This window comes from Echiichthys vipera (genome assembly GCF_963691815.1).
Source record: "Echiichthys vipera genome assembly, chromosome: 2".
NCBI classification, from domain to species: Eukaryota; Metazoa; Chordata; class Actinopteri; order Perciformes; family Trachinidae; genus Echiichthys; species Echiichthys vipera.
In genome coordinates, this window is record NC_139827.1 from 5,188,767 (window position 1) to 5,201,843 (window position 13,077).

Genomic DNA, 13,077 nt, shown 5'->3' on the forward strand with positions numbered 1-13,077 from the left:
GTAGAGAGACTGCAGCACCGCCCCCGCTGCTCCGATTCTCCGGCCAAACTCACGCTCTATCGTCGTTTCATTCTCAGATGAAAAACTGAGGGTAAAATGTGGAAGTGTTTGAGGGCAGTAACCCTTGAGTTTTTTTTGAACGTGGATATTCATGCGATCACTTATTTCTTTGCATTATGAAGTGTGGCGTCATAATGTGACTCTAGGCGTCGAATTTGTGGAAAAGGTCATGACGAACATACAAACGGGTAAAACTTTAAGCTAAGACAGTCACCGCGTTTGGCAAATACAAACATTACATCCAGAAAGGAGTTAAACTTTGACCGTCCAGCGTCCTGAGCTGCATTAATGAGTCATCAGAGGAGAAGCCTCGTTCTGTTTTCATGAGAAAGTCGAAACAAAGTCCACCGGAGTTCCTGTTTGTCAGCTGTGAGGACGAAGCAGGAGGGGAAGAGGTCATCAGACTCACCCACAGAGTCTCTCCACACGTTCACCTCGTCCATTCACACACAACGGTTTAGACGGTTAGGTTGTGTCATCTTTTATTCTTGTGGTTTTGGGAGTGGATCTGAGGCAAGAATGTGAATGGACTCGTTGGAGATCTCACAGGTGAAACTTCTAAAATTAGGGATGGGAATCAAGAACCGGTTCCTGTTGACAGCCGGTTGGAAGCCTGAAATATTCGCCGTTACCTCCAGAGGCTAAATCTTCACACAGCTGATGCTGAAAATACTTTGGCTCTGCTCCAAGTTATGAAACTGTAGTTGGTTCATAATTATTAGACTAAAGTTCTCTCTTCCTATTTCTGTTCAGTTAAAAGTCTGAATCATTAGTGCAGACCTGGGACCTCATTTATAGAACTGTGCGTTGAATCCTTCCCAAAACATTGCGTTTGCGCGTAACTATGAACGTGCAAGAAAAATTTAAGATTTATAAAACTCTGCAGCGCACATTTGCTCGCGCTCTTAGGGCACACTCACACTGTCCTTCCACACCGGGCCAAAACGGGTTTTTCGGCAAAAGCCTAGTGCGTTTGACCAGTGTGAGTGCACCCGCTCTGCGCATAACTGCGGCCACGGCCAGTCTGAGAGAGGTGGGCTTTTGTAGAGCGTGTTTGCACGTATACGAGCACGAGGCCTACGGCGGTTCTGACGTCATTTATGTGCGCCTGTTGGAACATAGAAAACAGACAATGGTGGCGAAAGGTTCCCGTTGGTGTGATGCGGAGGTGGAGTGTTTACTGCAGATTTGATCGATGAAAAGATTCAAAAACAGTCGACAAGAGGCACAAAAACTCTGAGGTCTACGGAAAGATTTGTAAACAAAGCGACGCATCGCGATGATGTCATCAATGCGTGTGACGTGTTACGGCGTGATGACGTATAGGCAGCAAGAAGCATTGGCCGAGGCCCAGGTAGTGTGAGTACAAACAGGCTGGCAAGCGGGGGGGACAAGTACCGTAAAGCCCGGGGCACGGTGTGGAAGGACAGTGTGAGTCCGCCCTCAATTATAAATACTGATAATTTCCACCTGTGTTGAATTGTGCGGGAATGATCTCAGTGTCCTTCCACTTTCCCCCCACCGTCTTCCATAAATGACATATGCTAAGAAGCTCATGTCATGTCTAAATGAGGACGTCACATTGACTGACAGTAGGAAAATGACACAGTAGAAGGATAAAAAAACAAAGTGAGAAGGAAATGGAGGTTGAGCACTGCAAAGATGTGTTTGGAAGCATCAGTAGAGGCATTTCAAATGACTTGATTCACTGTTTATATTTAACGCGACCGTTATTATTTTTAAGAAAGTTAAGCATATTTATGTATAAGATATCGAGGGCTATTTAGAAAATGTAAGCCACGCTGTCTAAGAGCACTCTGTCTACATGTTTCGGTCCAACAGTCTGACCCAGTTGTGTCCCCGCTGTTCACAGATCAACCCGGGCACCGTGGGCTTCTACCGCATCCAGTACAGCTCGTCCATGCTGGAGAGTCTGCTGCCGGGCGTCAGAGACCTCAGCCTGCAGCCGGTGGATCGACTCGGCCTGCAGAACGACCTCTTCTCCCTGGTGAAGCTCACGCACACTCACACACGCACGCATGCACGCACGCGCGCGCAGACACACACACACACGCACGCACGCGCGCGCAGACACACACAGATCCCTACTGCTGGGCCATGAAACAATAACAATAATTTCCTTTTTTTTCTTCTTCATGGAAACTCCCTTCACTTCCAGCATAAACAAATACTCAGAATAGAAGAGGGCTGAAACTGAGAAGGGAAAGTGAGCGATGAAAAGTCAAAACAAGTGAAAATTGAATTTAGCTTGTTGACATTAACGGTTTGGTGTTTTTAATAAAATCCAGAACTTTTCCAAACTCTTGGAAATGTTATTTTGAGAAACTGAATTAATTGTAATAAGATTAAAGAAGCCACGTTCATTTATTATCAAACCCTTGTGTGGTGTTTATGCACAGCTTGAGAAAAGTTATTAGTTACAAACCGTCACAGTTTTTCTGGAAGAGTCAGAACTTTAAATTCTGACCGTAAATCTCATGTGGGGCGACTTTAAAGCCGTTTTTCACAGGTGCGATATGGAAATGGGGTGTGGGCTGTGCCAACTATGCACACTGGGTCTAGCGTCAATGATCCGCTTTGCCGTATTCCAGAAATCGAGCGCCTTGAGTAGTCAGAAGATTCGAAAAGAGCTGTATGTGTACATAAAGCCATAAAGCGAGGCAACCATGAGTCTACTGAGGCCACGTCCGAGACACCCTCACCTGCCGGCACTGAGGTTGGCTAGTTTTTATTTACATGACATGGGACTGGTCTCTGTACAAAATAGGTTTTATGTTTATAATTTTATTCTTTTTTTGACTCTCATGCCTTTATTGTGACAGTACAGCTGGAGGTTTTTCCAGGAAATGAGAGAGAGGACTCGTCATGCAGCAAAGGGCCAAGTTGAACCCTGGGTGGCTGTGGCGAGGACTTTAAGCCTCTGTATACGGGGCGTCCCAAAAACTATCTTTGATCAGAAGTGCCACATGCTTAATAATGTTTATATAAACAATATATTCAGTGTACTTCCTGCAAAAGGAAAAATTTGATTAAAAGAAAGATTTTTTTCAAGACAAAAAAAAAGATGTAAAAAGGTCAAACCTTCTCTGTGTGGTTTGTGTGTTTGGACGCTAAAAGCTAAAGTCGGCTGATGTGAAATTTGACAAAGTTGCAACAAACGGAGCACCGTCATCCTCCTCTTCCTCTTCCTCCCCCTCTTCCTCCCCTCAGCTGCTGGAGTGAGTCAGTGCGGTGAAGAGGTTTTTCAGACTTCAAGTCGCACCTCTTCTGTTTCTTCTCATTCAGTCTCTGTTTGAGATGAAAGGAGGATCCAGAACGCGTTAAAACCAGATGTTCAGAAAACAGCTCGTCCTGAATCTTTCTTTTTATTTCCAGACCTTCTCGTGATCTTAAACAGAAGCAGGACTTTTATCTTTTTCTTATTTCTGTCGTCACACGGATGTTTACGGATCAGTCCTTTGGCACAAATTCTTACAAACTACCTTAAATAAAAAAAGATTATTGATTTTAAAAATAATTGCTTCCCAACATTAAGCTGGTGCAGACAATAAACAGATCGATGAAGATAAACGTCGTCCCCTGAACATCACACAAACATTGGTAAACATCATCATATTTGCCGATTGCAGTCAACAAGGCGACGACAGATAAATTTCCCTTCTGTAGAAAACTTTACAACACATAGTTTTAGTTGTTTATAGCACAATAACATGTTATTTAATGTGAGGAATAAATGAAATAATCAGGATACTGTACATACAGTTTGTGGAGCTGTAAGCTGCTTAAAAAGCTTGAAAAATGTTGTGAATTTGACTCTGGAAGAGGTGTAAAGAGCCCTGACAGATGGATGAAGAGTCTTTCAAAAGTACTGGTGTTGCTTCACAACGTTGAGCATTTTGTAAGCGTGACCTCGGCCTCGCCACCAACACCGTCACATCAGCTGATCAGTGTCAGACTTTCCTCACTTCACAGGAACTTTATTATCAGGTTTAACTGGAGATCAAAAAAAGAACTGAGTGTTAAATCTTGATTTATTCATAAAATATTATGTTTTATTGTTTGGAATTTGATAGAATATAAATCTTTATTTCTACATTTATTTATTCTTTTATGTATTTATACATTTACTGATTCATTTATTTATTATTTATGTATTTATTCCAGTAAATATTAATTATAATAGAATTACTTTAATGATCCCAGACTGAAAAATTATTTATTTTAATTTATTTATTTTTATTAAGTATTTTATTTATTCCTTTATTCATGCAGGTATTTATTATTTTATTTATTTATTTATACATTTATCGATTCATTTATTTATGCATTATTTATTAATTATTTTAAATATTAATAATTTATTTATTTCATTCATGCATTTATTTATTTATTCCTGTAAATATTAATTATTTTATTTATTATTTAATTTATGCATTTATTTATTTATTCCTGTATTTATTTATTATTTTATTTACTCATTTATTTACACTAAAGTCATGTTTACTCTTTCAAACACAAGGAGCAGGCACTGAAATATCTACAGTTCATTGGTTTTTCAATATCAGTTCGGCTGTGATATTTGAGTTTCAGTGCTGAAACCTGAACAATACTTTTCTTTTTTAAACACCCTGAGTTAAATAAACATGTTTTCTTTTTCACGTCTGAGGTCAGGACATTTTTAAAATATTTTTGGGGGAGTTTTCTTTCAGTGGGAGGAAACAGGAGCACCCGGAGGAAACCCCTGCAATAATAGGAAAGAGTGAAGGAAGTTTTAAGGATGAAAAAGAGAAAGTAGGAAGGTTTTTTTGCAGAGGGCGTAAACTGGATCACCCAGAGTAAACCCGTGCAAGAGGAGGAAATAGTGAAGGAAGGTTGTTAGAGAGAGCAGAGAGTGTCGTGGCGACAGGATGGTCCTGACACTTGCGTGCTGAAAGGACGTGGCATGAGCTCCTGAAGTCTTACACAGAGGGCGCTCATTAAGTTTACCTGTCTGAAGTTTCTTGTTAATTGTAACTGGACCAATAATGATGATGATGTGCAACATGCAATACCTCCACTGCAATTATCTCTCGCTCAGTTGCAATTTTCCTGCAAGACAGTGCCCACTGTCACGCTGCAGAACAGGGTAAGCAGCCCAGAGTCCGGATCCAAACCGCAAAGAGAATCTCTGGGAAATCCCTGACTCATTTGAGTCCCGACAGGAAACTTGTTTTGCAGCAGGTGTGATTCCAACTTCTCCTCTGCTGCTCTTTCCTTTATAAAACCTTCAGTGTGAGACTTTAAATGTGACGTGAGAGGAAATTTGGATGCTTTTATCGTGCAGGACTTTATTTATTTATTTTAGAGGATCAGAAAAAGAGGAGGGGGAACGTGTCTAAACTCGTTGCCGTGTCTTCAGTCTCGCGCAGGGATGATCAGCACGGTGGAGGTGCTGAAGCTGATGGAGGCGTTCGTCAACGAGCCCAACTACACGGTGTGGAGCGACCTCAGCTGCAACCTGGGAGTGTTGTCCTCTCTGCTGTCTCACACCGACTTCCACGAGGAGATCCAGGAGTTCATCCGGGACCTCTTCACCCCCATCGGCCTGGAGCTCGGCTGGGACTGCAAACCAGGGGAAGGTGAGGAGAAGTGTTCTCGTTTAGAGCCAAAGTAGATTCCTCTTTATTAGCATCTCTCTGAAATCACTTGTTAGAGTGCGTTTTCTGTTACGCGTAGATTTAAAATACAACACTTTTATTTGGACCTTGCAAAATAAGATGTTTCAAGCCGTTTTGTCTCTGTGCCTGTCATCATTTTTTTAAAAGGTCCTGTGTGTAATATTTTACATGTTTTCATAGATTTTTAATAGTGAATGAACGGGTTGTTACCTAACTTAAACATTGAGACCTTGACCAACTTTCTCTGTTGTCATTAACAGCCTGTGGAGTGACTTCTGTGTAAAGGTTTTAAGGTTATTTTACTTTTTTCCCCCAGACTTTGTGTATTGCTTTTCTCAGGGGTATACAATTGATAAATATATTAAAAGTTATGTGTACAAAGCAGTTCCTGTTTTACCCAAGAAGACACAGAGAGACACAACACAAACAAGACACGGCAGATAACGAAAATAAATGAATTAATAAATACATTTAATTAGAAATAATTAAGAATAATAGAACTCAACCTAAACTGTAAAAAAAAAACACACACAACGGACATAACACATACAAGACACTGCAGAAAAATAAACTAAGTAAAAATAATCAAGAATAGTGGAACCAAAACAAAAAAAACAACAACAAATCAACACCAGTCAGTAGAAACAGAATAGACAAATATATTAAAAGTTATCTGTACAAAGCAGTTCCCTTTTTACCCAAGAAGACACAGAGAGACACAACACAAACTAGACACGGCAGATAATGAGAAAAAATGAATAAATAAATTAAAGTAACATTAATCAAGAATAACAGAACTCAAAGTAAACACACAACAGACATAAAACACACAAGACACAGCAGATAATGAAAATAAATTAATATATTATTAAGTAAAAATAATCAAGAAAATTTGAACTGAAACAACAACAAAACAACACCAGTCAGTACAAGATCAGAAAAAATACCTGAGTAAAAGAACCTTAACAGTCGCTGCTAACTGTCAAAAGTCAGACATTAAAACGGGGCAAAGGCCCCTGGAGGTCAAAGGTCATTCTGGAACAGAGACGCTCCCATGTTTTCCTGAAGTTGTCAGAAGAAGCTCACAAAGAAAACCTGAGTTGTTCCAGTTTTAGGAAATAAAGAAACGTCTCTGATCCGATGACGAAAGGAGGGAGGAGAGTGAGATTTAAGCCAAATAAGTCTTCGCACTGGAAGAGTAGTAAAGGCCAGAACATCTTTCATAGACGCAGATAAAGAAGAAGAAGAATTCCTTTATTTGTCCCGCAATGGGGAAATTCAATTTTCACTCTATGATTATTTTTCATGTTACACACACACAGGCCCGAAATATACACACACACATGCACAGACAGGACCTATATACATGCAATTAATGGAGAGATGTCAGAGCGAGGGGGCTGCCAGTGACTGGCGCCCCGAGCAGTTGGGGGTTTGGTGCCCTGCTCAACAGCACCTCGGCAGTGCCCAGGAGATGAACTGGCACCTCTCCATCCACCAGTCCACGCTCCATTCATGGTCCACACAGGGACTCAAACCAGTGACCCTCCTCAGTCACCTATGGACTGAGCTGGGGAGACGCCAAATAAAGCACTAAGTGGATTAGGATCTACTTTCTCTGTGCAGATTTGAGATGATGTGTTGAAAATCGAGGATAGCTTGAACCTGAGGGCTTTTGTCGCGCAGGTCACCTGGACGCCCTGTTGAGAGGTCTGGTTCTGGGGAAGCTGGGGAAGGCGGGACACAAACCCACACTGGAGGAGGCCCGACGGAGATTCAGGGACCACGTGGACGGCAAGCAGGGCCTGCCTGCAGACCTCCGGAGCCCGGTGAGCAGGACACACACACACTAGCACACACACACACACACACACACACACACACACACACACACACACACACACACACACACACACACACACACACACACACACACACACACGCACACACACAGAGCGTGTTTTGTTACTGGTGTAAAGGGAGGGTCATTTTTGACTGTCTGTGTCCGCAGGTGTATTTAACAGTGCTGAAACATGGAGACAGCGCCACGTTGGACACGATGCTGAAGGTAAGACTGGGGAGAACACGGTGACGGAGACGCGAAGATCTTCAGTGACAGTTACTCAAACTTATTAGTAAGGGGGAGGACATTCATTTTCAGTATGTATGCATTGGTAGAATATGTAAGGTAAGATGTTAGGTGTCTGGAGCCTGACGTATGAACAGGTGTTCAAAGTATTTAAATCAGAGTAATAGTGATGAAAGAAGGAGGTGATGATTTATTCTGTCACATCTTTTTACAGCTCCACAAACAAGCAGACATGCAGGAGGAGAAGAACCGCATCGAGCGAGTGCTGGGCGCCATCTCCGCCCCCGACCTCATCCAGAAAGTCCTCAGCTTCGCCCTCTCGGTACGCACGCACGCACGCACGCACGCACGCACGCACGCACGCACGCACGCAAGCACACGTTTAACGCAAGCACGCGTTTAACGCAAGCACGCGTTTAACGCACGCACGCGTTTAACGCACGCACGCGTTTAACGCACGCACACGTTTAACACACGCACGCGTTTAACACACGCACACGTTTAACGCACGCACGCGTTTAACACACGCACACGTTTAGCGCACATGCTGGGAAAAGGTTTTGGGCTCTGTCCCTAGTTTGCAGCTTTAACTTCTGGTGTGTTTACGGAGTAAATGTGACCCAGTTTGTGTTTTTCATTCATTTGGACTTTGAGGCGGTTTTATGACGCTGGTTGATGATTTCCACGGAAACAACGAGGCTCAAACTTCATCGTTCAGTCACAAAACACTGTGAACAGGAGCAGGAGCAGGTTTACAGCTGCTTCACCTCAACTCTCTCACTCTCTCTCACACTCCCTCCCTCTTTCTCTCCCTCTTTCTCTCCCTCTTTCTCTCTCTCTCTCTCTCTCTCTCTCTCTCGCTCTCGCTCTCTTCTCTCTCTCTCTCTCTCTCTCTCTCTCGCTCTCTCTCTCCCTCTCTCTCTCTCTCCCCCCCTTTCTCTCTCTCTCTCTCTCTCTCCCCCTCTCTCCCCCTCCCTCTCTCTCTCTCTCCCTCTCTCCCTCTCTCTCTCTTCTCCCCCGACAGGAAGAGGTTCGTCCCCAGGACACAGTGTCGGTGATCGGGGGCGTGGCAGGAAGCAGTAAACACGGCCGGAAAGCTGCCTGGAAGTTTGTCAAGGACAACTGGGAGGAGCTTTACAACCGCTACCAGGGCGGCTTCCTCATATCACGGCTCATCAAGGTGCACACACACACACACACACACACGCACACACACACACACACACGCACACGCACACGCACACGCACACACACACCACTGAAGATCCTTTTCAAATATTAAACATGTTCAATATTTATGGTATTTAAAAGCTGCTGTCACATTTCTAACCTTCTTCTAAGACTTTACATTCATTTATTTCAACTCCTCGTGACGACCCCTGGGAGAGAAGCAGATGAATCATTAAACATGGACGTCAGTGTCTGTTAACTAAAACTTTTATGGAGTTTTCATTTACTTCACGTGTTTCCTGTTCTCGTGTCTCTGCAGCTCACAGTCGACGGCTTCGCTATCGACAAAATGGCGGCTGAAGTGAAGGTGAGAGCGCTTCACTCTGTGTTCTGCAGTTTGCTGTTTTTAAAGGAGGTTCATTCCTGGAACAGAGAAGGAAGCAGACAAATATTTCTGCTAATTCATGAATCTTTCCATGGACTTTTATTTACGGAAACAGATTTTTGGAAACTGATTTTAAATCGGCTGAATCACATTTCGAAGCTGTTGTTTTGTTGAATTGATCCCAAGGATAAACTGTGTTTTGAGGGTAACAGGAGGGTTAAGTGGCTTTCAGCACACCTCAAACCCTTTTTTTATTTCCTAAGAGCCCGTCAGCTTCTCAACCTGTCGTCTTCCTGCGTGTGTTTGTTTCCCTGCAGAGTTTCTTTGAGAGCCACCCGGCGCCGGCGGCCGAGCGCACGGTGCAGCAGTGCTGCGAGAACATCCTCCTCAACGCCGCCTGGCTGAAACGCGACGCAGACGACATCCAGCAGTATCTACTGCAGCGCAAAGCACCCCCCGTCTGAGCCACAGCCCCCCCGTCCGCCCGCCCGCCATCCCTCCCAACCTCCGCCGTCTCCCTCTTCGCCCTCCTTCGTCGCTCCAGCGCGGACCTCCCCAGCATCATAGCTGCCCCCTCCTCCCCCCGACCAGAGCGTACTTACAGCAGGCTTCATTTCTCTAAAGAAACTGTATAAAAACAAGAAGGCAAAGCCAAGAATTTAACAAAGTGTTGGAAACACAAAGAGACTCTTTCTACGCTAACGAAGCAAATTCATTTTAGACCAGGAATGTAGTTTTACCCCCATTCTGCCCTCGGAGCGGACGACACTTCCGCCAGTCAGCGTTAAATAGAAAAGCCGGCGTTTCAATAAAAAAAAAGAAAAATAGAAACACCCTCGAAAACAGCCGCTATCTCTGCATCACCTGCCCCGTATGCACACCCTCGTCCATCTCCGCGCCGTAGCTGAGAAAACTGTGAATCCCCCGACTTCCTTCCCCCGTCCCCTCCCCCGCTGACACTCATTTTCGAATGCATGAAGTGTGATTTTCTGCATTTGCTGCTTTTGTTTTACTTCCGTTTGTTTTCTGTACAAACAAATTATTTTTCTTTTTATCCCTCCCTTCAGTTAGACCCCCCTCCTCCTCCTCCTCCTTCGTCTCTTTTAGGGCGTTCTGATTGGGTGAAAGCAGAAGGCACGTGGGCAGAATGGGGTTAATAACAGTAGTGTGTGTGTATGCGTGTGTGTGTGTGCGTGCGTGTGTGTGTGTTGTCGTTTCAAACAGCACTGATTCTCCATTTGCTAATAAGCGGTTTAGGACGAAGGCGAGCAGCGCTAGCATGGTACTACATTGTAAACTGTATAATGCAAGCATATTTTTTTTTTGCAGACGATGTTCCTTTTAAAAGAATTAAACGGTAAAGTTCATGGTTACCTGTTTCCCCTCCCCCCTCCCCCCTCCTCTCTCCCCTCCCCTCCCCCCCTTCGAGGTCTGTTCAGTCCGAGTTTGTATAGTTTGAATCATAAACAGGCATATTTAAAAAACGGTTCTCTTCACCCGCCTCCCTCAGTGAAGCGAAGATATCGGCGTGTTTTATAAGACATCAGATGCAGTGGTTTATTTAAATGTTGAGATAATCTTATATTCTGAGGAGAGAGAGAGTGAGAGAGTAAGAGACGAAGAAAAAGATCACAACACTACTCTTTGGGGCCTTTTTTCATTCTGAAGTAACATCAGGAAACGCCTCTTTGATCAAGCGCTCGAGCGTCCGGCGCCTCGACTCAAACGCCGTCAAACTTGGAAGCCTTAAAGTGGTTTTGAGCGGTTTGCGGAGAAAAAATGCTTTTAACTTCAAGTGAAGTGGTGAAAACGGGCGATTTCCACGTAAACGTCAAATGTATCTAAATGTGACAGATTATGCAGACTTGTTGAACGAGTATATCTATATAGAATTTACAATTTGATGTGTTTTTTTTTTTGTTTTTTTTGTTTTATTTTGAAAACATACCGACCCGAGAAGTCATCCGACCCGTCGTTGAGACTCTTCCTCCCCCCCCCCTCCTCCTCCTCCTCCCCGTCCCCTGGAACATTTGTTGTTGTTTTTCTTTTCTTTCTTTTTTTTTTTTTTTTTTTTTTTTGTTTAAAACAGTTGGTGTTCATTAAAGTGAAAAAGGATTATAAAAAAAAAACAAATGATGTGAAATCAATAAGAAAGGATTTTTATTAATGAGTGACGTGTGGAAGTGGGCATGCGCGTCAACAGATGTGGTTTGTTTTGTGTCATCTCACACACACGCACGCGGACGAGGGGAGGACGTGATCGTATGGGATAAAGCAGCAGTGAAGCAGATGAGCACACACACACGTGCACGTGCACACACACACGCGTGGACGAGGGGAGGGCGTGATTTTATGGGATAAAGCAGCAGTGAAGCAGTCTCTCTCTCTCTCTCTCTCTCTCTCTCTCTCTCTCTCTCTCTCTCTCTCTCTCTCGAAGAGAATCCTTTTACTTTGACCTAACAGTTTGTCCAACTGTAAAGTGGAATAATATGAACATGTGATGAACTGACACCCAACCACCCACTGCCTTTATCGCCCTCTATCACAGGTTAGCATAGCTGGTGTACACTCAGCGGCCACTTTATTAGGCACGCCTGCTGCTTAATAAAGTGTCAGTGTGTCTGCTGCTGCTGTTCCCTCTGCTAGAAAGTCGGTGGTGTTGTGTGTTCACAAATGCTCTCCTGCATCCCTCTGTTGGAACCAGTGGATATTTGAGTTACTGTTGCCTTTCTATCAGCTCCGACCAGTGTGTACATTCCCCTCTGACCTCTGGCATCAACAAGGCATCTGCGCCCACAGAACTGCCGCTCACTGGATCTTTTCTCTTTTTGGGACCATTCTCTGTAAACCCTAGAGATGGTTGTGCGTGAAAATCCCAGTAGATCAGCAGTTAGTGAAACACTCAGAGCAGCCCGCCTGGCACCAACAACCACGCCACGTTCAAAGTCACTTAAATCACCTTTCTTCCCCATTCTGATGCTCCGTTTGAACTTCAGCACCTCTTCTTCACCACGTCTACATGCCTGAATGCATGTGGTTGCTGCCATGTGATAGGCTGATTAGAAATTTGCGTTAAGGAGCAGTTGGACAGGTGTACCTAATAAAGTGGCCGGTGAGTGTATAAAATATTAAAGATGATTACAGAGAGGAAATTCAGGTGTCTACAAATTTTAGTTTCGTGTGCAGAGATATTTAATGTTTTCTAATGAGTCAGAGCTTAGTTGAACACGTCCCAGGTGTTTCTAAGGTAATAGAAGGAGGCTGGGACACCAAAAACATATGTCTGAGCTTTGGGGTATGACGTGCAGTGACACCTGGTCTGCAATTATGGAGGCCTGAACATACATACATACATTAATGTATAAATAAATACAGGAATACATGCATGAATAAATCATTTAATAAATATATAAAAAATGCATTAAATTTACTAAATATATGTACAAATTAATGTGAAAATACGTACACTATAAAAAAATAAATGTAGTACACTATAATTATTATATTAGTAGTAGTAGTAGTATCTTGAGTATTAGTATTTGTATTATACCTATTATAGTCATATTATTAGTAGTAGTATTAAATTATTAGTAGTATTCTTTTTTATAATAAGTATTATTATCAAATGCATAGATAAATAGGATTAAATGAATGCATATTAGTGTATAAATAAATACAGGAATATAGAAATACAT

At 43.1% G+C, this 13,077-nt stretch overlaps 1 protein-coding gene across 1 annotated transcript in view; it reads left to right on the forward strand.

Annotated features, from left to right (window-relative positions):
• npepps (aminopeptidase puromycin sensitive) overlaps positions 1 to 11,397 on the forward strand; it is a 32,051-nt gene extending 20,654 nt beyond the window's left edge. Inside the window, exons 16-23 of the mRNA XM_083923651.1 lie at positions 1,934 to 2,068; positions 5,480 to 5,699; positions 7,425 to 7,567; positions 7,750 to 7,806; positions 8,042 to 8,149; positions 8,852 to 9,007; positions 9,317 to 9,364; positions 9,700 to 11,397. Coding sequence (XP_083779777.1) covers positions 1,934 to 2,068; positions 5,480 to 5,699; positions 7,425 to 7,567; positions 7,750 to 7,806; positions 8,042 to 8,149; positions 8,852 to 9,007; positions 9,317 to 9,364; positions 9,700 to 9,846 — 1,014 coding nt within the window. The 3' untranslated portion in view covers positions 9,847 to 11,397. The remainder of the gene's footprint in view (positions 1 to 1,933; positions 2,069 to 5,479; positions 5,700 to 7,424; positions 7,568 to 7,749; positions 7,807 to 8,041; positions 8,150 to 8,851; positions 9,008 to 9,316; positions 9,365 to 9,699) is intronic.
• Positions 11,398 to 13,077: the final 1,680 nt, after the last annotated feature.